Raw genomic sequence first — 25,928 nt, forward strand, 5'->3', positions numbered from 1 at the left:
GTTTAATTCAATTTTACTTCTCAAAAGAAATTAACTCAATTTTAAATATTCTCCATTTTTATATTTGAATCTTATCAGATAAATATTTTTTTAAAAAAAATTGAGGTTATTCTGATGGAAATTTTAAGATAGGAATATTTCAGAAAACAAATCCACAATTTTTTTAAAAAAAAAATTAAAAATCTGATCGAAATTTTAAGATAGGAATATTTCATAACACAAATCCACAAAATTTTCTCCAAATGGCATGGCATGGCATGATGGAAGAAGACAATCCCTCTGGAAAATAGTACCACCGCTTATCGTTCCAAGCAGCAAAAAGGTGAAATAAGCTGTGTTAGAAGTTAAAAGTCGCTAGTTTGGCCTCGGTGCAGCCCATTCAACTCTGAGAATGAGGTTGTCATAGCCATACCCGTTGAGTTTGTTAATGGCTCTCTCAGCATGCTCCCTATTCACGAAGTTAACGAAACCAAAGCCTCTGCTCATTCCAGTCTTCTGATCAATAGCAACGTACACTCGGCTCACTGGACCGAACGTACGGAACAACTCATGCAGGTCATCTTCCCTGGTGTCCTCTGAGAGGTTGGTGACCCGGACAGAGTTCTCATCGTTCCTGCGTCTCATTTCAGTCCCCCCACTTCTCTCTGCGCCTGCTCTCATGCCCGGAGGAACATAGGTTGTTGCCTTGCCGGGGCCAGGAGTAGAATTTGGTAATTCTGATGCCGGAGGCTTGTCAGTGAAGCCCTCGCTCTGTGGAGCTAGATCTTTGTAAGGGCACCTTGATGTCCAGTGATCACCCTTTTTACCACAGGTCCTACACACCATGAGAACTGCACCAGGTTTTGCAAGTTGATCCAAGGGATCCCCTGCAGCCTTTGTTTCTTCTGGTTTGCTACCTGTTACCAACCCTAAAAAAATTAGCAGGAACAACTAAAAGCATTGCAATCAATGTTTGTGGCTCCTTAGAGACAGCACATGAATTACTCAAACACTTGGCACAAGCAAGTAACAACAACAATATACCAAACTTTTATCCCACTGCACAGAGTCAATTACATGCATGGGTGGAGGATCAAAACACAAGAATATAGGGTTTGAGAGTCCAAAAGTTACATGGTTTGAAGAATATATGGTTTGTTGTCAGGAGGGCCCAAAAGTTACACCTTACAAAAAACTATACCTAAATTCTAAAACCATGTGAGAGTCGATAGCATATATGGAAATAGTTTGGAAGATCCCCTGCCCCTTCAAGGATCCACCTCTGCCTACATGAATTCTAGATCATTAATCATTCATAAGGATAAACATATAAAGATGGCTGTCAGGACCCTAGGATGTATAAGAGATTACAGTAGGGTTGAGTGTAGCAGATTATCCCTCAGAAGAGTAGTTAATTCTGTTGAGTTGTTAAGAGTAGTTATTTTACTTCTGTTAAGCTGTTGTATTTTCTGTTAAGCTGTTGAAGTAGCTATATAAAGCTAATAGGGCTGTTATAGTTGGATATCCAGAAATATCAATTGAATTCCTCTCTCTATCTCTCTCTCTCTCTCTCGGATCTGTCTGTCCCTTTCCCAGCTTCTCTTACTCTCTTTCTCCCTTTGATTCCCTCTATTCTCCCTCTTGACCTCCCTGTTTCTTCCGCCTCTTTCTGTTTTCCCCTCTTTCTCAAATTCTGCCCTAATTTTTCCTAAAATTGGCCCTAATTCTCTGCTGAAACCCTAGGGTCATGACAATGGCTTTATATTCACTAGATAAGACAGTATTAGTATAAACTAACAAAAAAGAGAATGAATAGACAGAAAATCTAAATTCCACCCTGGAAAAGAAAAAACATGATTTGTAAACATAAAACCTCCTTTTTGAAGAAAACAAGACAACTAAACCAGTCAATGGTAAAATCAAAAAGATGCAATGTGTATTCAACTATTCCCAGAAGCACTCTATTGCCAGATGCAGAAGAAACAACAAATTTTCTCTTGTTGTACACCTTTTAAAGAAAATAAAATGTTACAATACAAGTACATTTTCAATGGAGGAATTCCAATTACCAAATACATACTGCAAATACTTTTGGGAAGACTATCATCCTTTAGTAACAAATTCTGCAAAAAACAAATATGCTTCAAGTATTTCCTCTTATTGGCTAATAAGTTCAAAAGCATTAAACCTACCAGGGACTCCCTACAAATTAGTAGCCTCACATGCTGCAAGAAGTAATATAAGCACTACATTATTTGTTTCAGGATTTGCTTTATTCTAGAAATCTTTCACTCTATTTGACAATAGGAATCTGCATTTTGACTACAAATTCATCCAAAGCAACTAAAAACCACCCCAAACGTTGAAAACAGCAATGTTCAATGATGCTGTAATGGATAACCATTCATCGTAAGGCCATGTAAACTTGCACAAGTTCTCACTTTAATCATAGACCAGATGGACATATGAAAACATACAGCATGCAGAGCCGAAAGACACTCCAATTTAAAAGAAACACAAGCACCAATTTTATAAAACACAAAAACCTTACACATTTACATACTGCACTTCAGTCATGATATAAAATGAATCTAACAACCAAACAACTAGATGGAATGAAAATCCCAAAAGAATCAAGGTATTCACAGTGGTACACAAATGTTATTGGAAACAAAAGAACTAATCCAAGTGAGTTCGTGCCTTTCCTTGTCTTAGATAATTTACATTTTATTGTTATTAACAGCCATTGTTGAAGAATTCGCACACACTGGCATGTGCAATGCTCATACAAAATAGAACTGGAAGCGTTTCTGGTAACATCTTTGTTAGAGATAAGTTTTGTGTCCTCTGTTTGCAATTTTATGAAACCAGATGCATAAAATAAACAGAGTCTATCTCTTCCAAGACTGTTTGATTCTCAGGTAAAAAAACAGATTATTATTATTTTTTTTAATCAACAGAAGACTCTGATGATCAGATAAAAATGGAATCAGATATTTGACCAAAAAAACTGTCAACCTCCTTAAAAATAACAATGCAAATTATTAGAAAACTCTATGTCGCAAACCCAAATGTGACAATGTAAGCTGCCTTCTAATTCGATATGAATTAGAGGGTCAATAGGGATCTTAGAAGAAGACGAAGGAAATAGGATAGATTAGAAAAGGAGGAAAAGAGAGAAGAGAAAGCAGACAGAAGAGAACAGAGACAGAGATAGAATTCTTCTTGATTTTTCATGCCGTTACAAGTGGAGTCTCAAGGGTATATATAAGCCTCAAGCGTGGGTGCTGCCACAGCAAATCCCACCCCTAGTAGCCAACTCTTTTGTCTTTGTCCCGGGCCCCTTTACACATGGACCCCCCAAGATATCCTACCCCTTACAGCTGCAATACCCAAATTAATACAAATACATAAAGTAAATGAAAACATAACAACATAACATAAAATAAATGACTAAGAAGACAATTCAAATTAATCAGTAAACTGCCGATGTCGCGCCAATATCTCCATGTGCAACAATTGCCCCTCCCTTAAAACATTTATTGTCCTCAAGAAATGCTGAGGAGGCTGGCTGCCCTTGGGAATCGCTGAAGGAGGCTTGGCAAGTATTCCCAGGTGCTGCCTCCTTTGTCCTCATCCTGCCACTTGACCAGCACCTGAATAAGGGAGACCCCATGGTTATGGATCTCTCCTATCCAATATTGCTTCTGGTTCTTCTGCCCTTTTCTTTTCCTTAGGCAAGAATGATAGCTCTGGATTGACTTGCTCCTTCCTTGATGACTTCTTTAAGAGAGACACATGGAAGATGGGATGCATTTGGGATCCTTCTGGAAGTTGCAACTGGTAGGCTACCTTTCTAACCTTAGCTATGATAAAGAACAGATGACAATACTGGGGAGTCAGTTTAGTAACCGGTCCTTTTGCATAATGGACTTCAAATGGGGGTGCCTTAGACGCAAATAAACCTTTTCCCCAACCTCCAATTCTCCGTCACTTCTGTTCCAGTCTGCATATTGTTTCATCCTATTTTGGTCCGAGGTCATTCCTGTTTGAGCTATCTAAGCACCACCCTCTTTTGCTGCAAATATTCTTCCACTGAAGCAGCTGTAGCCTGCCCTCCTATGGCTGGTAATATCAGGGGTTTGTAGCCGTAATTAGCTTCAAATGGAGACATTTTTAGTGTGGTGTGGTGGGTGGAATTGTACCACCACTGGGCCAATACAAGCCATCTGTGCCACTAGTTAGGTTGCAGGATACAAATGCACCTAAGATAGGTTTCTAAACTCTGATTTACCCTTTCCGTTTGCCCATCCGTTTGAGGGTGGTAAGTGGTTGACATGCCGAGTTTTATCCCAATTGACCTCGTCAATTCTTGCCAAAAGGTGTTGGTGAATATCTTGTCCCTGCTTGATATGGTAACCCTCAGCACTCCATGCAAAGCCACTATTCTGTCCATGAAAGCTCTGACCACCTCTTGGGCTGTATAAGGGTGAGCCAATCCTATAAAGTGTGCAAATTTAGTAAACCTATCGACCACCACTAGCACACTATCTTTTCCTTCTGACTTGGGTAATCCCTCAATGAAATCCATGGACACACTAGTCCATGCTTGGTAGGGTACTGGTAAGGACTGAAGCAACCCGAGGTAAGCAACATTCTCATACTTGCACCTTTTGCAAGTATTGCAATATAATACAAATTCCCTCGCATCCATCTTTAATTTTGGCCAAGGGAATAGCTGTTTCACCCTTAAATAAATGTTTTGGACCCTTGAATGCCCCCCTAAGGGAGATTCATGCAACGATTGTAATATTTTTTCCCTCAAGTCCCCCTTGCTGCCTATGACCATCGTGCCATGTAGTCACAGCATCCCTTTTCTTAGGGTATAACCACCAGTCCCTTGTGGTCTAACAGCCATTCCTTGTATGAGTTCTTACACCTGCTCATCCCCTTCATAACTATCCACTACCTCCTTACACCAATCCGGTACTACCATGGTAATGGCTACCAAATTTCCGTCTTCATGATACCTTGACAGGGCATCTGCTGCCGCATTCTCCTTGCCATTTTGATATTGTATTGAATAATCCAATCCCATTAATTTAGTCATCCTGTTAGCCTAGACCTCACCTCTTAATATGATTGCTCAACCCTCAAAACACACCCGAACAATCTCTCTCTCTCTCACAACACAAGAGTAAAATAGAAAACACACAAGAATTTAACCAAGAATAGAAAGGAACACGAGAATTTATCCTAGTTCAGTCTCAAATGAGACCTACATCCAAATTGGCTTTGCCCTTAGCTTCTCCACTATCTTTGAATGATGATACACGATTACATGTGCCCTAAACACCCAACTCTCTCACAGCCCATAAACTTGAGAGCTATACAGAGTTGAAACCGAAAGATATGCCCTCTTTCACACAGCACATACTCCAACAAGATAGAATAAAAAGCACTCTCTAAAGCCAACCTCCCAACACCTATTTATAAACTATAAAGGCGGGAGTAACAACCTGACTGACTGCCCCTAAATAGCAGTTAAAACAAATCCGGTCAGCCTTCTAGAAACATATCCTTCTAGAAGAGGTTAAACAGAAAATTAAACCTTGACATCTCTCTTATATTACAAACCCTAATCTAGTACAAATACCTTTTAACACATCCCTTTCTTTTGTAGTCGAGTTTACAATTTTTGTTGCAACAAGAATTTCAAACTCTCATGATCCATCTTAATTATAAATTTACCCCTTTCCAAGTAATGGCGTCACTTATCCACTGCCATCAAAACAGCCAAGAATTCCTTCTCATATATATTTAGACCCATATGCCTACCACTTAGGCCATCTCCAACCACACTCCCTATCTCGCTCCCTATTATATTATAAACAATGCGCTCCTTATTCTAATTTTGCCTAAAAAAATGCGTGCTCCAACCACACTCTTTATTCTCCTCTCTATTTCACTCCCTATCTCATTTATTTATTTTTATAAACTTCAATTCTATTTATTTTACTTTATTTATAATTTTAATACATACACATAATGAATAATTAAATACACAAATTAATAACTAAATATACAAAATAATCAGGTACACACATAAATAAAATTAATAATTAATTAAATACATAAAATAATCAAATATACACATACATAAAATTAATAATTAAAATACACAAATCAATAAATAAATACACAAAAATTTCACAAACAATTGCACAGAAAATACACACACATACACATCGTTCAAATATACACATACACAAATTGATCTGGTCTCTAGCTTGGAGAAGTCGGAGAAGACGACCTGCTGCTCGTCGCCGACACTAGATCTGGTTGCCACCGGTAGCTGCTACTGCTGCTCCTTGTCGACTCAAAAACTGTTGCTGCTCCTCACCAGTAGTCGTTGTTGCTCCTCGTCGCCGACGTCTTCTTCAAATTTCAACACTAGAGAGCCGTTGTCTTCAAATTTTAGCAACAGAGAGCCGTTGGAGAAGTTGAGGAGCACATTTTCACTCTTCAACTATAGGTAGCCATTTGAAGATCCACAAAAATTTGAGTGACTTGACAAGTAGAGAGCAGCGTTGGAGCAAAAAATGTGGGACATGCTCTCCAAATTTTGGCTTAGCGAGGATGGCGGCTCTACATTGGAGATGGCCTTAGAGCTTGACTTAAGAAGGCTAGGGGTCACACTTTCTGGGACAATACCGCCCCAATTCTACTCCCACAAACATCTGTTTCTACCATAAACGGTTGGTTAAAGTCGGGTAGCCCCAAAACTGGAAACTTCCCCACTGCCCTCTTTAACTATTCGAACAATGTCTCGGCCTCCTACCCCCAATTAAAGCTCCCCCTCTTCAAGAGTTCGGTTAGAGGTCAACTGATAATACCATATCCCTTGACAAATCGACGATAATAACCCGTTAGCCCAAGGAATCATCTCAAGGCCCTCACTATGGTGGGTTTGGGCCAAGCCAGCATTGCTTCCACTTTCTTAGGGTCGGTGCTAACCCCCGCCCGGAAATTAAATGCCCCAAATACTCCACTTGATTCTATCCAAATGCACATTTTGACCTTTTTGATGAAAAGTTGGTTAGCTCTAAGGAATTCAAGGGTGGTTTTAAGGTGAGATATATGTTGGTCCAAGGTGGGGTTATATACAAGGATATCGTCAAACAATACTAGGACAAATTTCCTTAGGTAGGGCTTGAAAATTTAATTCATTAGAGACTGAAATGTGGCTGGTGCATTAATGAGCCCAAATGGCATCACCAAAAATTCAAAATGGCCATGGTGTGTCCTAAAAGCAGTTTTATAGGTATCTTCGGGCTTCATTTTAATTTGATGGTAGTCAGACCTAAGGTCAAGTTTTGAAAAGAAATGGGCATCTTGTAGTTCATCCATCAAGTCCTCTACTAAGGATATGGGGGAATTTATCTTTAATGGTTAAGGCATTCAATTTGCAGTAGTCTACACAAAAATGCCAAGACCTATTCTTCTTTTTAATTAGGAGGACTGGCGAGGCAAAAGGGCTTTGGCTATGTCTTATGCAAGATTGATTTAACATTTCTTTCACCATCTTTTCAATCTCGTTTTCTGGGTTGGGGAGTACCTATAGGACCTGATGTTGATGGGTTCAGCATTAGGCTTCAGGTTTATGGAGTGATCCAAGGTTTGGGTTGGAGGTAAGGTTGCGAGTTCAACAAACAAGTCCTCATAGTTCATCAATAAGGTGTTGAGAATGTACCTGGTCACGCTCTCGGGGTTGAGTTGTGACTATCAGGTGCAACTCCCCTTGCAACACCTTTTCAGGTCCTTCCTCCACTATTATAAGCGAGCTTTCCCCCACAGCCACCAGTGAGAACAATTGGGACAGATGATACCATTTGCTCTTGAGCATTTTGTGCAGTTTCTTTCCCGAGATCATTTTGCAAGATCCGGTTTCCCTTTCCCCAGTCAGTGTCATCTTCCTTCCTCCCTTATCAAATGAAACCTCCATTCTATTGAAGTCAAAACTGATGGAGTTTACCCCCTTCATCCAGTCAATCCTCAACACCACATCACATCCCCCTAATTGTAGTAGCCTCAAATCTGCCTCAAATTTCTCTCCTTGCATCTCCCAAGTAAACCCGTGACATGCTGATTTACTAAGTACCCTACTGCCATTTGCGACTGTCACACTTAGGGGTTGAGTTCCTTGGAGCGGACATTTTAGCCTCTTAGTTGTCCCTTCATCAAGGAAGCTATGTGTGCTTCCACTATCAATTAGGATTAGCAAATCGTGATTCTTCATACTCCGTGATACCTTAATTATCTTGTTGTTGGTCACTCCCTTGAGTGCATGCAATGAAATTTCCCCATTGTTTTCTTCCTCTGATTCACCATTCTCTTCTACTTCATCTTTAGACCCCTCGACTTCATCCTCATCTTCTCCTTCCAAGAGTAAAATTTGTCTCTTACATTGATGTCTGAAATGATACTTATCCCCACATCTAAAACAAAGGCCAGCCAACCTTCTTTGCTCTCTTAATTGCTCCCCATAAGGCATGGTGCTGGACCTTATAGGCAACCCATAACATTTCCCTACCCAAGACCTAAGAAATAAGGGCATAATAGAGATATTGAAATGGGAGAAGGCAAGTGGTGCATGTGCAGCCAACAAATTTAGTTAAGGGGTAGAATGGGAAGAGCAAAGAGGGAGAGGCATGTGAGGGCAACAAATTCCTTTAAATAGAGAAGCAAATAGAGTAGAAGGGGAGGAATTTTCTGGTGAATATAGAGGGAGAGCGTGAACCTCTCGAAAGTCCACTTTCTTTTCTTTTCATTTTGTTAATTTTCAACTTGTAGTTGCTTCGATTATCAGAGTTCTATCAATTTGGTATCAGAGTGTGATCCATGGGGGGCTCTGTATCGGAGAGGGTGGGCAAGCTAGAGAGGAGGTTGGAGACTTACCAACAACAAATAGAAGGGAGGATGGATGGTCTGCAAGCGGGAATGGACTCGCTAAAGAACGAAGAACGAGTCCAAGAGGATGCAAGGAATAGAGAAGAGTTTAGCAATGGTGCTGGAGCAATTTAACTGGCTGGCGGAGAAGTGGGGAGAGCAGGAGAGGGGACGAAAAGGGAAACGGGGTGAGGAGGACATACCGGCGGACTCATCTTTGGCTCTGGGAGGATCGCCAGCACAGGGCGATCGTAGCCGTGAGGTCGAAACGAAGCATGAAGCTTTCAGGAGGCAAGATGGTAGAAGTCGGTGACTAGAGATGCCGATCTTCGAAGGGGGCGACCCTGATGGGTGGGTTTTCAAGGCCGAGAGATACTTCTCGGTGAATGGGTTGACGAAGGGTGAGAAGATGGATACAGCAACTCTCCGTTTTGATGGGCCTGCACTTGCCTGGTTTCAATGGGAACAAAGACAACATAGAGTCGGGAGCTGGGAAGAGTTGAAGATCCATCTACTTAAACGATTCCGGTCTTCGCAAGAGGGATCATTGGAGGAGAGGCTCGTGGCCCTCAGGTAAGATGAATCCATGCGGGAATACCGCCTCCTCTTTGAGACTTTGGCAGCTTCGGTGGACGCAGCTTCAGAGGCCATACTGGAAGGCCTCTTTGTTAATGGATTGAAGCCAGAAATTAGGGCTGAGGTTAGGGTGTTACAGCCATCGGGTCTAACGCAAATCATGGAGACAGCCCAACGAATTGAAGAGAAGATTCACATACTCCAAGCCCAAGTTGGTCTTGGACCTGGTCCTGGACCACCTGTGAACCCTACAACAGTTCCCTGTTCTTCACCTTGAGGACAAGGTGACTTTCATGGGGGGAGTATTGATAGGCAGCCCATAACATTTCCCTACCCAAGACCTAAGAAATAAGGGCATAATAGAGATATTGAAATGGGAGAAGGCAAGTGGTGCATGTGCAGCCAACAAATTCAGTTAACGGGTAGAATGGGAAGAGCAAAGAGGGAGAGGCATGTGAGGGCAACAAATTCCTTTAAATAGAGAAGCAAATAGAGTAGAAGGGGAGGAATTTTCTGGTGAATATAGAGGGAAAGCGTGGACCTCTCGAAAGTCCACTTTCTTTTCTTTTCATTTTGTTAATTTTCAGCTTGTAGTTGCTTCGATTATCAATGTTCTATCAGTCCCCTGTTTCGTATTTCCTCCACTCTTGCCTACTTCTCTGTTAACATACTTGACCCCCCCACTAGCTGATCCCCCTGCTAACCCCTTGTGTTGTTGCCTCTGCTTCTTCATAAGTGCTTCTACAATCATTTCTTATAACCTTGCACTTTTAGCCGTTTGTTCTATTGATTGGGCCTAATCATCTTTACCTGTTAGAGATGAACACAGCACTCCCACAGATTTCCTCAACTCAATAGCTCACCTTAATCACTCTCACACCCGAGAACACAACTGATATATGAGACACACAAGATAATAAAAGAAACAACAAAAACACGGGGAAATTTATCCTGATTCGATCTTAGAATGAGACCTACGTCCAGACTGCTAATGCATCTCCAATCCACTATCTTGAAAACCCTTCAGGATGATTACAAGGAAAACCTTAATTCTACCCAGCCCATAAACCCTGAAAGCTAGCAAAATTCCGAGATTACAAGACTATACCCAGCCTTTCTCTTAACCTCTCACTCAATCCCAAACACAAGATAGAAACCGAAAATAACCCTTCTCAGAATGAAGCGCACAACACAGATGATTATACCCCTATCCCACGATCCCTATTTATAAGCAATAGGGTCGTGATTTACAAGGTGATAACTAACTGACCAACTGACCAAAAATAACTAACTTAACCGGTCAAACATCCTTCTAGAAAACATTCCTTCTAGAAGTACTATACATCTTTACAACAGACAAATATAACATACAAATGCTGCAATACAATGTTCCCATTTACACATCTATCCTAATCTAATACAAATGACACAACATTACCATTGGTCTTGTGTCCTCACTAAGCCCACTCAAAAAGCTTGATACGAAACAAGCTTCGGTGAGGTATGGGTTTTGTTGAGTCATATAGAACCTCAAATCTCTTTAGGTACATTTCTACGCTCCCAATTTGTTTTAACTTGTTGAACTCCTCAATGGTGTCCACCCTATTTCTTTCTTCAAATCTTTCGCATAGTTTGGCCACAAACTCCTCCTAGGTGAATTTGTTCTACACATTTACGCACCCTTAGAACCAGGCATCGATAGCCTCATTAAAGTAGGCGGCAGCGAGTAACACCCAAAGACCCTCTCGCATTTCCTTATCCACCACCAGGGGTTGACCCCCTCGAATATAGGAATTTCCATCCGGGGCATGGTGAACCCCAGGTGCTGCCCATTAGGTGCACCATTCCTATCGTTACCCACCACTCTTTCCAACGTTTCTTCTGGATCAACCTCTATTTCTCCATTGACACGACCCTTATCTCCCTCATTTCTATGCAGTATAGGCTCATTTCTATCTCTAGGGGGGACGTTTTCAGCCATCCTATCATGAGACAGGGGAGACATCTGATTTTTGCGGCCAAGTTTTGTATTAGATTCGGATATTACCTATTTTGTATTGCCTTAGTATTTTATTCTCTTGCTTGTATTTCTTTTCCAGCTAGATAGTTTGTTATGGCAGAATTTGCCAGGTGTTAAGGTGCTAGAATATGACAAATTAGTTGGTTAGAAAGGGTGTGATCTGCTGTGGCAACACCCACGGAACAAGCTATATAAGCTTGCTCCTCCTTCTGTAAAAGGCATCTAAAAATTCAATCAAAGACTATTATTCTCCCTCCTACTTCTCTTCCTCCCCTCTCTTCTACATTTCCTTCTCCGTTCTTCTTTTTTGTTCCAGCACACTCCTCCGATTCACGTTAAATCAGGAGAGTTGCTAATTGTCGCAGCACTGCGATGGCATTTGGTATCAAAGCCTCGATTCTAGCAAGGAGTATTACAGGCATTAGAGATGGCCAAAGGGACACACATGAAGAACATTGATGATCCCTTGGAATGGATTCATCAAAATCCTTCTTATCAATATATCTTCATCTTTGGCGCAAGAACGCTCGATCAGTGAGCTATTACGCACTCTTTCAAGGGTGGTTGCTTCTAGGCAAACCTCCTGGCTATCTCTACGGCTCATGGGATTGACGTGAAGGGGCCAGGAATGGCTATATTTCTAGGAGCAAACTCCGGAGTTGCAGCTCCAATAACTTAGTTTGGCTGTGGGTGAATTCTAGGATCGGGTGGACCGACTGGAAGTTAGCAACCAGAAAAATCATGATGCGATCATGACAGTTGATCACAAGATGGAAGGAGGACTTAATCGAATAAGAGACAATATCAACTAGATGAGGGAGAAAATGGGTAATCAACTTCAACAATTTATGTTGATGTTCACCCGGCAGAATCAAGTAAGGTTATCTCCCGACTTTCCCCATAAAGATAGGAATGACCCCATTTTATAGAATGATGTTAAAGTTGTCTAGAGTATAGGCAAATGAAGTATTAAATAGAAGTTGTATCCCAAAACTGTAATTAGTAAAAGTTATGGGATGAAACTGTAAATATTTATATCTTCGTAGGGATATCCACCCTCTATTATAAATAGAGGGCAAGGGGTAGAGAGAGAATTCTCAATTTGTCCTGTTTGTAAGTCTACTGGCCATCCTCTTATGTGTTGAGTGCTGTGGGAAGAAGAGATCAAGATTGTGAGAAAAATGATTCTTGGAGCGATCTAGTGGAAATCTCTTTGGTTATTTTCATTGTACTTGGGAGCCCTGTAACAGGAGGGAGTAGGGGACATTTGTACTGTTGTAATCACTCTTGGTTTCTAATGGATTTGTCTCGGAGAGAAGGCTGAATGTAGGATTGCACTTTGCAGTCCGAACCAGGATAATTCTGTGCTTCTTGGATGGTTTGATTGTTCTTTTCTCTCATTTCTTTGTTGTTTTCAATTGCTGTTAAATCTATTCTGTTGTGGTTTGATTTCCGAGTGAGGAGATTAGAGAGATTGGCAAATCTAAGTCTTGAATCGGTTTCTAAGAGCTCCTAAACATAACAGATTGGTATCAGAGCCAAGAACTCTTTCAAGAATTGCCAAGAACCTTAGAAATTTTTAGTTTTAATCCCTGTTATGGCTTCCGCTAGGTATGACATAGAGAAATTTGATGGATCAAATGATTTCGGTCTATGGAAAATTAAAATGAGGGCGCTATTGGGAAATTTGGGATTAGAAGAGGCTTTAGAGGCAGATCAGAAACTGCCCGAGAATGCCTCTGAAGAACAGAAGAAAGATTACAGTAAGCATCGGAAGGAAATCAACAAGAGGGCCTATAATACTCTAATTCTAAGTTTAGGAGATAAAGTTCTTAGGGAAGTTTCAAGGATGGAAACGGTTGAGGCTTTATGGTCTAAATTAGAAAGTTTGTATATGACAAAAACCCTGTCAAATAGGCTGTATCTAAAGGCAAAGTTTTTCACATTCAAAATGCAAGAAGGGCAGAAACTGAATAATCACATAGATGAGTTCAATAAAATATGTCTTGATTTAGAGAACATAGATATTAACTATGATGAGGAAGATAAAGCCCTTGTATTACTGCATTCTTTGCCAAAAACATATGAAACCTTTGTTGATATATTAAAACATGGTAGGGAAAAGTTATCCCTAGAAGATGTTTTTGGAGCATTAAACTCTAAGGAGTTGCAACAGAAAGTAGAAGGAAAATCTGCTGGAGATGTCCTTACTGCTAGAAGTAGGACTGAAAAGAGAGAGTTTAAATCAAAGGGGAAGTCAAGAAGCAAGTCTAAAAATGGCAAGAAACAGTTTAAGTGTTATCATTGCCATGAAGAGGGGCATATTAAGAAATTCTGCCCAAATAGGAAGAAAGAAACCCAAGAGAAATCCAGCCCCGAATGCTCAAGCACCATGTGTGGCTTTGGCTATGAGAGTGTGGATGTCCTATAGTTTTTTCTAGGTATGCAGTAAAAAATAGCATAGGTCCTAGGGTTAGGGTGTTCTTCTCATAGGAAAAGGGTATTTACCCATAGAGACATGGTGGAGGGGGAATGGTTTGTCTAGGCAAGGTTAAGGGATTTGGAGATGGGAGAAATTAGGAAGCATGGTGGAGCTGTTCCAGAATATTAGAAACTGTAAAATATGTCCTTGTTTTAATAGAAAGCCTAATGTCCTTAAGAATAATTAGATAGTGAGAATTGGAGTCCTAAGAAGTTGCAAGGATCTCTTAGAGAGATGGTAGCAACCCTCAAGAATGGAGGTTATGTGGTGCATGCTTGCATTTATATGTGGATAAGCTGTAGCCACTAAAGGATAGCCTATGATAAGGTTAGGCTGTGTCATTTGTTGAGGATGGCTCACAATGGTGAGCAAGGTCTAGGAAAGGTATCCAAGGCTAGCGATATTAGGGGAAGGGAAATTTGCAGGTGTATAGGAATAGAAACCAGGTAGTTTGTCTAGGTCTCCAGATGTAGAAGTCTCCAAAATCAGTAAATCCCATTAGAAATCAGTTTCTAGGATCTAGGGTGACCTATCTAGGCTTTGTCTCATGGTGGAGCTAGGTGAAGTGTACCTAGTGAAGATGATGTGTTCCTAAGGAATTCCCAAGCGTATATGAGCTTGCTGGAATTTAGGAAGTTTGCTGGAAATTGCTTCTGGTGTGAAGACTTAGGTGTGTGGAGTTGTGTAATAGGTATACCCAGGTCTCCTAAAGCTAGGATTCTTACCTATGAGGGAAAACTCTACTAATAGGACATGGAATTAGTTGATTCCAAGGCCAAGGGATGGAATTTGGAATGCTGGCCAGCAAGGAGAATCCTTTGGGATGTCCTAAATCTAACCTATGAACCAGGGTATAGCAATAGGGAAATCTGGAAAATGTTTTTTGATCAGATTCATTGTGTAAGCTCGGGCTGAATTGTGAGAGGGAGGAAGCTAGTGTTTAAGATAGCTTTGGCTCTTGCAGTGAGGGTCCTTGTAATCAGTGAGGGGGAAAAGGGCGTGTGAAAGGGTTGTCTTGTATGGTGAAGCCCTTGGTTGATTGAAATCTGGATTAAGCAATGAAAGGAAAGGAGAGTCATCTTGTTGGTAATGAACAAGGGAATAGAAGGTCTAGTGCTGCCTAGGATGGGTAGTGATAGGTCTTAAGTTAGTTTCCAGTGAGGTATGGAATGTTGGGTTTTGAAGAATGCTTAGGCTCAGGTTTGAGTGCTAAGGAGCAGGCTGAAAATAGAATCTCTTGTATAAGAAGAGGTGATGCACTCTTGTCCTAATGAATGGCATGGAGCCATGTAAATTTGGAGAGAATCTTGGACTTAAATGGTATATCCCTTAGGTTAAAGGGGTGGAGTGCTGTTGTAGTGTCTATTTGTAAATTAAGGAAGTGCTGGGAAATGGGAAAAGTCTAGGGAAATGGCTAGACATGGCCATTGGTTATAGCAGCACATGAAGGCTTAATTTGGGTCAAATAGGTGTCACTAATCAGCTAGTATCCATGAAAATTAAGAGAGAAATTGGTCTTATAAGAGTAGCCTAAGGAATTAGAGGTTAGAGGGAAAGGTAAGCAAGGTTTATTGCTTAGAAGGTCTCTCTATGAGTTAAGTAATTCCTAAGCCAAAATATTATAAGAATTGGAGTCTCTTATGATGGTCCAAGGGGTTAAAATTGAGTGCATAGGAGTAGCTGTGTCAATTGCAATGGTATGCCTAGGAAGAGTGAGGCAGCTTCATTGATAGTTATCCAATGGGAATCTCAAGGTGTAGCTGAGGTGTTATGTCAGTGTTTGAGATTGTTGGAAGGAGGAGAAGCTGGAATGATGAGGCATAGAGATTGGAATAGGGTTTTGGACAGCTTATGGCAGCCTAGGTTACCCTAGTCTTAAGCATATCTTGGTAGACTGGTAGGTAGATAGAGCAGTCCTTTGTCTGTTGAAGCAAACATAAGAAGGGAAGACAGTGGTAAAGCCTAAAAGACCAATTTTGGGAAGCTAGGTGTAAGTCTAGCAATGTTAAGGCCAATCCGGGTATGGTGCACTGTTGATGTGATGCTGTGTAAGAAGTTTGGACCCTTTGGGATTAAGGAATAACATCATGTATGGATTTGGTTTATGGTGGAGTGTGCCTAGCTGGAAATTATGCATTTAGGGTGTATATGTTGCATTTTGTATGCAGCAGGAACCCTAAAAATATAGTCTAGGCAGAAGGAGTTGAAATCAGCCAATGGGCAGTCCAGTTGGCTTAGTTTTTTTTTTTAGTCCCTCCATGGAGTATATCAATTATATTGATGTTAGGAAAAGTTATTCATTAGGAAATCCCTTGAGGAGAATAATATCTAATGAGAGTTGTAGGTTTAGTTATTACAGCTGAAATTTATCCAAAAGTGATCCATTGTTATGTTTTATAGCATTGATATGTTTTCTTTGATGTGTTTGTGTTTTTGAGTGATCAGGTGCAGCAGGAAGATCCATGTGAGAGCAGGTCAAGTTCATCTATTGGAAGGCCAAAGTTTTTGATGGATGAAGATTGAAGTATACTCAAGACAATGGTGGAGAATTGTTAAAGTTGTCTAGAATATAGGCAAATGAATTATTAAATAGAAGTTGTATTCCAAAACTGTAATTAGTAAAAGTTATGGGGTGAAACGATAAATATTTATATCTTCATAGGAATATCCACCCTCTATTATAAATAGAGGGCAAGGGGTAGAGAGAGAGAGAGTTCTCAGTTTTTCCTGTTTATAAGTCTACTGGCCATCCTCTTATGTGCTGAGTGCTGTGGGAAGAAGAGATCAAGATTGTGAGAAAAGTTATTCTTGGAGCAATCTGGTGGAAATCTCTTTGGTTATTTTCATTGTACTTGGGAGCGCTGTAACAGGAGGGAGTAGGGGACATTTGTACTGCTGTAATTAGAGATGGCAAACGGGTCGGGCCGGGCCGGCCCGCCACCAAGTGGCCCGCTTAAAAACGGGCCAGCAGATTGCTAGCTCGGCCCTACATGGCCCCGCGGGCCAGCCCAGCGAGGGGCGAGGGTGACAGAGGGCGAGGGCGAGAGCGAGGGGCGCGGGCGAGGGCGACAGAGGGCGAGACAGAGGGCGCAGGCGAGGGCGAGATGAGGGCGAGGGCGAGGGCGAGACAGAGGGAGAGGGCGAGACAAAGGGCGAGAGGCGAGGCTAAGAGCGAGGGGCGCTTTTGGGGGGGGTGGCGACTGATTAGCGGGCCAAGCGGGCCGGCCTTAAATGGGGCGAGAGGCGAGGCTAAGAGCGAGGGGCGCTTTTGGGGGGGGGGTGGCGACTGATTAGCGGGCCAAGCGGGCCGGCCTTAAATGGGCCAGCAAAATGCTGGCCCTAGCCCGGTGCCGGGCCGGGCCCCAATGGGCCAGCCCGTTGGGCCAAGCCCATTTTGCCATCTCTAGCTGTAATCACTCTTGGTTTCTAGTGGATTTGTCTCGGAGAGAAGGCTGAATGTAGGATTGCACTTTGCAGTCCGAACCAGGATAATTCTGTGCTTCTTGGATGGTTTGATTGTTCTTTTCTCTCATTTCTTTGCTGTTTTCAATTGCTGTTAAATCTATTCTGTTGTGGTTTGATTTCCGGGTGAGGAGATTAGAGAGATTGGCAAATCTAAGTCTTGAATCGGTTTCTAAGAGCTCTTAAACATAACAAATGAAATAGTGAAACAAGAAAATAGAGCCCGTGAGATTATTGTTGAGTAGGGTGATGACACTGAGACGTTGATAGGAGGGGGTCATGAGGACCGGGCTATTCCACCACCGCAGGGGTTTCCCCTACCTCGAATGGAAATACCCATGTTTGAAAGGACTAATCTTAGATGATGGGTTAAAAGGTGCGAGTGATTGTTTTAGTGGTACAATATGCCAATGGAAAGAAGAGTTGCTTTAGTGACAACCTACTTTGATGATGGGGTGGATGCATGGTTTCAAGGGTGGACGCGAGTAAGGGAGAACTACACCTATAGAAAGTTCTCTGAAAAATTGTGTGAGAGATTCGGAGAGAGAAGCATGTCAGATACTATTGAGGAGTTCAACAAGCTGAAGCAGGTAGGTGACGTGGGGTCATACTTAAGGAGGTTTGAAGAACTGAGGTCCTTGATGAGTAGTCATGATCTTCACCTAACGGAGTCATATTTTGCCTCTAGTTTCCTCAGTGGCCTAAGCAAAAATTTGAGGCCTATGGTGAAGATGATCAGGCCAAGAATGATTGAGCAAGCAGCTGAGAATGCCAAGTTGCAAGAGATGGTGGTGGAGGCACTGTTAAAGAAGCAGAAGGTGTAGCAAGTAGCAACATACGGTTGTACACATAGGGAATTGGTAACAAGGAGGGAACAACAAAGGGGTCAACAAGGAGCTGGTTAGAGGTAATGCTGGGGAAGGAATTTTGGTGGGAGACCAAATGATCCTAGGAGGCAACCCGAAGCATGTTATAGATGTGGAGACAGATACTTCCCAGGGCACTAATGCAAACACCAGTTGTTGTTATTAGAAGGCAGAAGAGAAGAAGAAGTAGAAGACGAAGAAGGAGAAGAGGTGGAAGGTATTGATGAAGAGGGAGTGGAGGACAATGGAGAGATATCCCTCAATGCATTCAAGGGGATCACCAACAACAAAATAATCAAAGTAGAGGGTAAGGTGGAAAAGGGCAATCTGCTAATCCTCATTGACAGTGGAAGCACTCACAGCTTCCTAGATGAGAGCACGTCCAGGCGACTCAAGTGTCCACTTACAGGTACACCATCCCTCTTAAGTGTAACTGCTGCCAATGGAAACCGGGTAGTAAGCAGCTCGACTTGTTTAGGATTCATTTGGGAAATGCAAGATAAAAAGTTCGAAGCAAATCTTAGGTTGCTTTAACTAGGGGGATGCGATGTGGTGTTGGGGGTAGATTGGATGAAGGGAGTGACTAAGTGAGTCCCATAAGTTTTGACCTCAACCAGATGGACGTATCGTTTGAGAAAAGGGGTAAGAGGATGACTCTTACAGGTGGGAAGGAGGCTACTACTTGCAAAATGATCACAGAGGCTAAGGAGGGTTCCACAGAACAAGTGGAGTCAGCTCACGCAGTTGTTCTCGATTATAGAAGTGGAAGAGACGCATGAAGAGGAAGATTATGGAGAGTTGCAACTCACTGTTAGCCGCCAACCCAGGAGTCTTGATCAGGTAAGCACGCTGCCCCTTATTGATGGAATTTAGGGACCTATTCGAGGAACCAAACACCCTACCCCCTAGCTACACCTTAGACCATGCAATTAACCTCAAACCAAATGTTAAACCAATCAATATGAGATCATACCGTTATCCACCTATCCAAAAGATAGAAATTGAAAAAATGGTGAGGGAAATGTTGAACCAATCATTCATAAGACCCAGCCAGAGCCCCTTTTCCTCACCGGTCTTTTGGTAAAGAAAAAAGATGGTTCTTGACACTTTTGTGTGAATTACCGTCAACAAAACGCCTTGACCATCAAAGATAAATTCCCCATACCCCTTGTGGAAGACCTAATGGATGAACTACACCAAGCTAAATTCTTTTCCAAACTTGACCTAAGGCTGGGCAACCACCAAATCAAAATGAAACCTGATGATATACATAAAACAACCTTCTGAACCCATCATGGCCATTTTGAATTCTTGGTGATGCCATTTGGGCTCACCAATGCTCTCGACTACCTTCCAATCTTTAATGAACCAAATATTTGAACCTTACCTAAAAAAATTCATACTAGTATTCTTCGATGATATCCTGGTTTATAGCCCTACCTTAGACCAACACATTGCCCACCTAAGAGCCACCTTCGAAGTCCTGAGATGCCATCAATTATACAGCAAAAGGTCCAAGTGTGCATTCACCCAGACTCAAGTGAAGTACTTGGGACACCTGATCTCGGGGAGGGGGACAGTACAGACCCAAAGAAGGTAAGAGGTCATGCTGAATTAGCCCAAACCCACTACCTTAAGGGCCCTTAGAGGATTCCTTGGACTTATAGGATACTATCGTAGGTTTGTGAGGGGTTATAAAGTCATAAGTAAGCCCCTCACAGAATTGTTGAAAAAAGGAAATTTCCATTAAGGATAAGAGGCTGAGGTGGCTTTTGATAAATTGAAGATGGCAATGAGCAGAGTCCCAATTTTGGGACTGCTTGACTTTAACAAATCATTTGTGCTAGAAACGGATGCTTGCAGAGTGGAGATTGGAGCGGTGCTGATGCAAGGTGGCAGGCCCATAGCTTTCCTAAGTCAAGCTCTAAGTCCAAGGCACCTAAACCTGAGTATCTACGAGAAGGAATTCTTGGTTGTTCTCATAGTTATCAAAGGTGTGCCTAGGCGCAAGGCCCCAATTTGGCGCCTCGCCTGGGCCGAGGCGAGGGGGTTTTGGCGAGGCCCTCGCCTTGCGCGCCTAGGCACTGGGGCATGAAGCGCGCCTCATGAAACTTAGGTCTTTTAGTTAAAACTGGCAGCCCAATAACTCCTCACTCCTCCCGACTCCAGCAGCGCCCTCATCCTCTCCAACCTCTCCTCTCCAGCTCGCCCGATCTTCCTCTTCCTCTCCTTCTCCTCTCTAGCCCCAGCCGCGCCCGCCTCCTCTCTTCCTCACCTCTCCAGCTCGCCCGATCTTCTTCTTCCTCTCATCTCTAGCCGTGCCCGCATCCTATCTTCCTCTCTAGCTAGGCCCGATCTTCTTCTTCCTCTCATCTCCAGCCGCGACCCCCTCCTCTCTTCCTCTCCTCTCCAGCTCGGCCTGATCTTCCTCTTCCTTTCCTCTCCAGTCGCAACTGCCTCCTCTCTTCCTCTCCTCTCCAGCCACGCCCGCCTCCTATCTTGTTAATTTCCTCTCCAACCACGCCCTCTTCCTCTATTCTCTTCTGCTCACGCTCTTCTCCTCTCTTCCTCACCTCTCTTCTCATCTGCTCTTCAAGTTCAAGCTATTAAGAAGCAGCCCGCTGCCCACCGAATGTAGCTACCAATCTCGGTTCCATTCCAACCTCCCCTCTTTTTGGTTCCAGCCTGCTCTTGTGAGTTCTTTACTTGTTTTTTATTTGATTATTTCTTGCATTCTTGCTTAATTTCTCTTGTTGGTTGCTGATATTTCTAGTTTAGAGTTTGAGACTTTATTTGATTAGTTTTTCAATTTCTCTTGCTGGTTGAGTTTGAGACTTTAAGTTTGAACTTTGATGATATTTCTAGTTTAGAATTTGCATGATGAATGAATCAATTTTGATGTTGTTAGTTTAGAATTTGAAGATAATTGTTACTGTTTTGCCTAAAGTAAAAGCTGGATTTATTGAAGAAACCAGGAAAAAATTAAAGATGATGTGGCAGCAGTTAGTTAATAGGACTTAAGTGTATCTAATTGCTTTAGTAAGGGTAGTTTTGACTTTTGTAAAGTTAGTTATCTCCCTTAGATATTTCCGCCTCCCTTAGTCTATATATAGAAGGGTGTGAAGGCCGGTTTACATTATCAGTCATTCATATCTTTTATTCCTTGGGTTCGGGTACAGTGAGAGGCGTGAAAGAGAGCTGTGTGTTTCAAGTTCTTGTTAGCTTCGGTTGAGTATTGTATCCGAGAGTAAAGGAAGAGGGAAAGAGGGGAATTCTTGTACTGGTTTCAGACTTGTTTCTGGTGGATTGTTTGCTTCTTGGATTGCTGGATGTAGTGCCATGTAAATGGCATGAACTAGGGTAATTTGTGTGTGCTGCAATCTGGTTTGATTTCTCTTCTTTTTAAATTCTGTTTTACATTTCTACTTTCAGTATTCAATGTTGGTTTGAATTCGGTGAGGTTCTTGAGTGATTCTTGATAGATCATAGTCTCGGTTTTAACAATAATGAATCATGAATGATATCAATGTGTTATTATTGATAATTTAATAGTTGTTTATGATTTTATAATATTTTGAGTTTTTTTTCTAAAAAGTGGGCCTCGCTTCGCAAAGCCGCGCCTCGCCTTGTGCGCCTTGCGCCTCAGGCTCCAGGACCCTTTGCGCCTCGCTGCGCCTCTCGCCTTTCAGAACTATGGTTGTTCTCTTGGCAGTGGAGAAGTGGAGGCACTATTTGGAGATGGGCAAGTTCGTAATTAAGACGATCATGAGTCTCTTAAATTCTTGTTGCAGCAGAAGCTGCAAACTCAATTGCAAAAGAGTGGAATGGCCAAGCTAATGAGGCTTGACTATTCTATTCAATATAAGAAGGGCAAAGAGAATTTGGTTACAGATGCCCTATCAAGGTGTCACGAAGAAGGGAAGCAACTGCCATCACTATGGTAATACCTAAGTGGTGCAGTGAAGTGGTGAACAGCTATGAAGGGGATGAACACATAAGGGAAATTCTAGGAAAAATTAGCAAAGGGAGGCAGTGAAGTTGAAGGATACATTCTGAAGGATGGGTTGTTGAGGACCTTGAGATATAAAGGTCGGGTGGTCGTGGGTAACAATGTTGAGCTAAAGAAAAACATTTTGCAATCCTTGCATGAGTCACCTTTTAGCGGGGCACTTGGGTATCCAAAATACCTATTTGAGGTCCAGTGGCCTCAACTTAAGGGTGTGGTAAAGGAACATGTTTTGGGGGTGTGACATATGTAAGAAGTGCAAGCATGAAAATGTATTAGGTGGTGGCTTTACATGGGGTGGACCGGCTAACTAAATTTGCACATTTTGCAGGGTTGGCACATCCTTACACGGCCCAAAAAGTGGCCAGGGTGTTTATGGATTAGGTGGTGGCTTTACATGGGGTTCCCAAGACCATTATCTTAGATAGGGATAAAGTGTTTACAAGTCATTTTTGGAGAGAATTAATGAAGAATGTGGGCACCGAGCTCAACCTATCAACAGCCTACCACCCTCAATTTGATGGGCAGACTGAAAGGGCAAACTAAAACTTAGAAACTTATCTACGATGCATGTGTATGAGGCAGCCCAAGAGTTCACATAGGCGGCTGGCCATAGCGCAGTGGTGGTATAATTCCAGCCACCATGCTTCTACCATGATGACTACATTTGAAGCTGTCTATGGGTATAAACCTCCTACCCCACTAGCCACGGGAGATCAAACCACAACCACAATCATGGAAAAGTACCTACAACAAAGAAAGGAGGTACTACAACAGTTAAAGTAAGAGTTGGCAACCGCCCAAAATAGAATGAAGCAAAACGTGGATAAGAGGAGTGACCGAGAGTTTGAAGTAGGGGAAAGAGTTTATTTGAGACTAAGGTATCCTCACCTAAAGGCCATCGCCCAAGGGCAGGTATCTAAACTTTGCCCTAAATACTTTGGTCCATTTCTCATCACAACCCAGGTAGCCTACTGGTTGCAATTGCCTAAAGGGACCAAGATCCACCCAGTCTTTCACGTTTCCTTGCTAAAAAAGTCTACTGGGAATGAGAGAGTCAGTTAGGAGCTACCAGCTCTGCCTAAGGAAAAAGAATGTCTGAAGGAACCTGAGGCTATAATGGAAAAAAAGGTAGTCTACCATCAAGGAGCCCCCCTCATTCAGGTTAGGGTCCGGTGGTAAGGAAAATCGTCCAAGGAGGACAGAATACCTACCCACGCTGATGTAGCAGTTTCCAAACAGCCAGCCTTTTGAGTATTTCTTGAGGACAAGAAATAGTTGATGGGAGGGGTACTGTCACGAGACAGGGGAGACATCTAATTTTTACGACTAAGTTTTGTATTAGATTCAGATACTACCTATTTTGTATTGCCTTAGTATTTTATTCTCTTGCTTGTATTTCTTTTCCAGCTGGATAATTTGTTATGGCAGAATCTGTCAGGTGTCCAAGTGCTAGAATAGGATAAATTAGTTGATTAGAGAGAGTGTGATCTGTTGTGGCAGCACTCACGAAACAAGCTATATAAGCTTGCTCCTTCTTCTGTAAAAGGCATCTAAAAATTCAATCAAAGACTGTTATTCTCCCTCCTACTTCTCTTCCTCCCTTCTCTTCTACATTTCCTTCTCCGTTCTTCTTTTCTGTTCCAGCACACTCCTCTGATTCACGTTGAATCAGGAGAGTTGCTAATTGTCACAGCACTGTCGTGACACATCCTTACCTAGTTTTGTCATGTGAACATTACCATAAATTGTTGCATGTCATCTTGCAGTCTAGCCATTGATCCATCCAACCTCTGCTCCATACCTTCCAACCTCTGCCCCATTCCTTCCAAGGCACCTTCCATCCTGCTATCCATAGCCTGGATCGCCTCTCGATTCTGAGCTTCTCCTACCTCCATCTGGCCCATCCTATTCTGGAGCTCGATCATCGTTGAGCTAACCTGTTGCAATTGCGTTTCAAAATTCCTCATGCAGGTTCCATCCACCTACCTTGCTTCTACTGATATGCCTAGGACCAGTGCTCTGATACCAGTTTGTCACAAACCCAAATGTGGCAATGTAAGCCGCCTTCTAATTCAATATGAATTAGAAGATCAATAGGTATCTTAGAAGAAGACGAAGGAGGTAAGATAGATTAGAAAGGGAGGAAAAGAGAGAAGAGAAAGCAGAGAGAAGATAACAAAGACAAGGATAGAATTCTTCTTGATCTTTCATGTCGTTACAAGTGGAGTCTCGAGGGTATATATAAGCCTCTAGCGTGGATGCTGCCACAGCAGATCCCACCCCTAGTAACCAACTCTTTTGTCTTTTTCCTAAACCCCTTTACACGTGGACTACTCCCCAAAATATCCTACCCCTTACAGCTGCAGCTGCAATAACCAAATTAATACAAATACATAAAGGAAATGAAAACATAACAACATAACATAGAAAAAATGACTAAGAAGACAATTCAAATTAATCAGTAAACTGCCGATGTCGCGCCAGTATCTCCGTGTGTGACACTCTAACGATCAACAGAACAGAAGTTGATATGAAACCTATAAAAAATATGATAGTCACGTATTACCGACCCCAAAACTGTACAAACTATCGAAAATTAGGAGCATCCGATGGATTTTTAAGGATTAATGACAAATTCCTTTGGATCGCGAAGGTTTCATTTCCTTTTCTCACGCAATATGTTAGGGGGGAAAATAACAGAAGTTCAAGGCAGAAAACCGAGATACAGTAACTCCTCCAGTAATTAACAACAAAATCAAATTATAAGAGCATGAAGATCTTAAACCTCTGCAATCGCTATAAAACTTGAAAAATAAAGGACAAACGGATAGAACTAAAAACAAAAGAGGCGAGGCTAACCGGGAGCCCTAGGGCGCTCGAGGACGATCTCTTCGGTGGAGATCATGGTAAGGCGGCTACCAACGTCCTCGTGGACGGCGTCGCCGAACTTGGGCCAGGATCGACGTTCAATGGCCCGCTTGCTAAGGCGAGCGTGGGCCAGCTTGCGAACGCGGATAGTGGAAGTGATCTTGACCTTGTTGCCCTCGGCGTTGAACTTGTACTCCACCACCCTCTTCACCCCGTTCTCGTCCGGCCCAATCACTTGGCGCGGCGGAAGCAGGAAGTCGAGATCCTCGCCGTCGTCTTCGTCAAGCTCCCCCCACCGGAGCTTGCTCGACCGTGTTGGAGCCGTCTCCACCGCCATTGTTGCTGCAGAACGAATTGAGTAACGCTAGGGCTAGATGTTTCGCCTTAGGGTTTGATCGTGGGGCAAGAGATCTGGTTTCGACTGCGCGACACAAAATACCATCTATGTAATTAAAGAAAAAGGAAATGCTATGCCGGACCCGGTCCACGGCCCACTCGTGAACCGGGCCAATAAAAGGGCGAAGTCGGATGTGACAAGTTGTAAAAAAAATTAATTTTTAAAAGTAATTTTATACAACTTTAAAAAAAAATAAAAAAATCACTAGACTGCTGAGTTTCCTTCCTCTCTCTTGCAGTTCCTTAGGTTCTTCTCCCTCCAAGGATGTCTCTTTTAACTCTCTTTTCGACTTCTCGTTTGCCCAGCTTTTTCTTTTTCTC

The 25,928-nt window shown here is 42.3% G+C and overlaps 1 protein-coding gene across 1 annotated transcript; it reads right to left on the reverse strand.

Moving 5' to 3' along the window:
- Positions 1-175: 175 nt before the first annotated feature.
- LOC127807277 (uncharacterized) lies at positions 176-25,644 on the reverse strand. Its single transcript, XM_052344994.1, has 2 exons — positions 25,203-25,644; positions 176-896 (listed from the first exon to the last, which is right to left on the reverse strand). Exons 1-2 carry the CDS (start codon positions 25,546-25,548, stop codon positions 355-357), a joined length of 888 nt encoding a protein of 295 aa, XP_052200954.1. The 5' UTR covers positions 25,549-25,644; the 3' UTR covers positions 176-354.
- Positions 25,645-25,928: the final 284 nt, after the last annotated feature.

Source organism: Diospyros lotus, chromosome 1, assembly GCF_014633365.1.
Source record: "Diospyros lotus cultivar Yz01 chromosome 1, ASM1463336v1, whole genome shotgun sequence".
In the NCBI taxonomy this organism is placed as follows: Eukaryota; Viridiplantae; Streptophyta; class Magnoliopsida; order Ericales; family Ebenaceae; genus Diospyros; species Diospyros lotus.

Excerpts from the sequence above, each read along its gene's own strand:
- LOC127807277 (XM_052344994.1), bottom strand. The coding sequence starts at position 25,548 with ATGGCGGTGGAGACGGCTCCAACACGGTCGAGCAAGCTCCGGTGGGGG. Across the intron at positions 897-25,202 it reads CGAGCGCCCTAGGGCTCCCG|GTAGCAAACCAGAAGAAACA; the intron begins GTTAGCCTCGCC and ends GGTTGGTAACAG.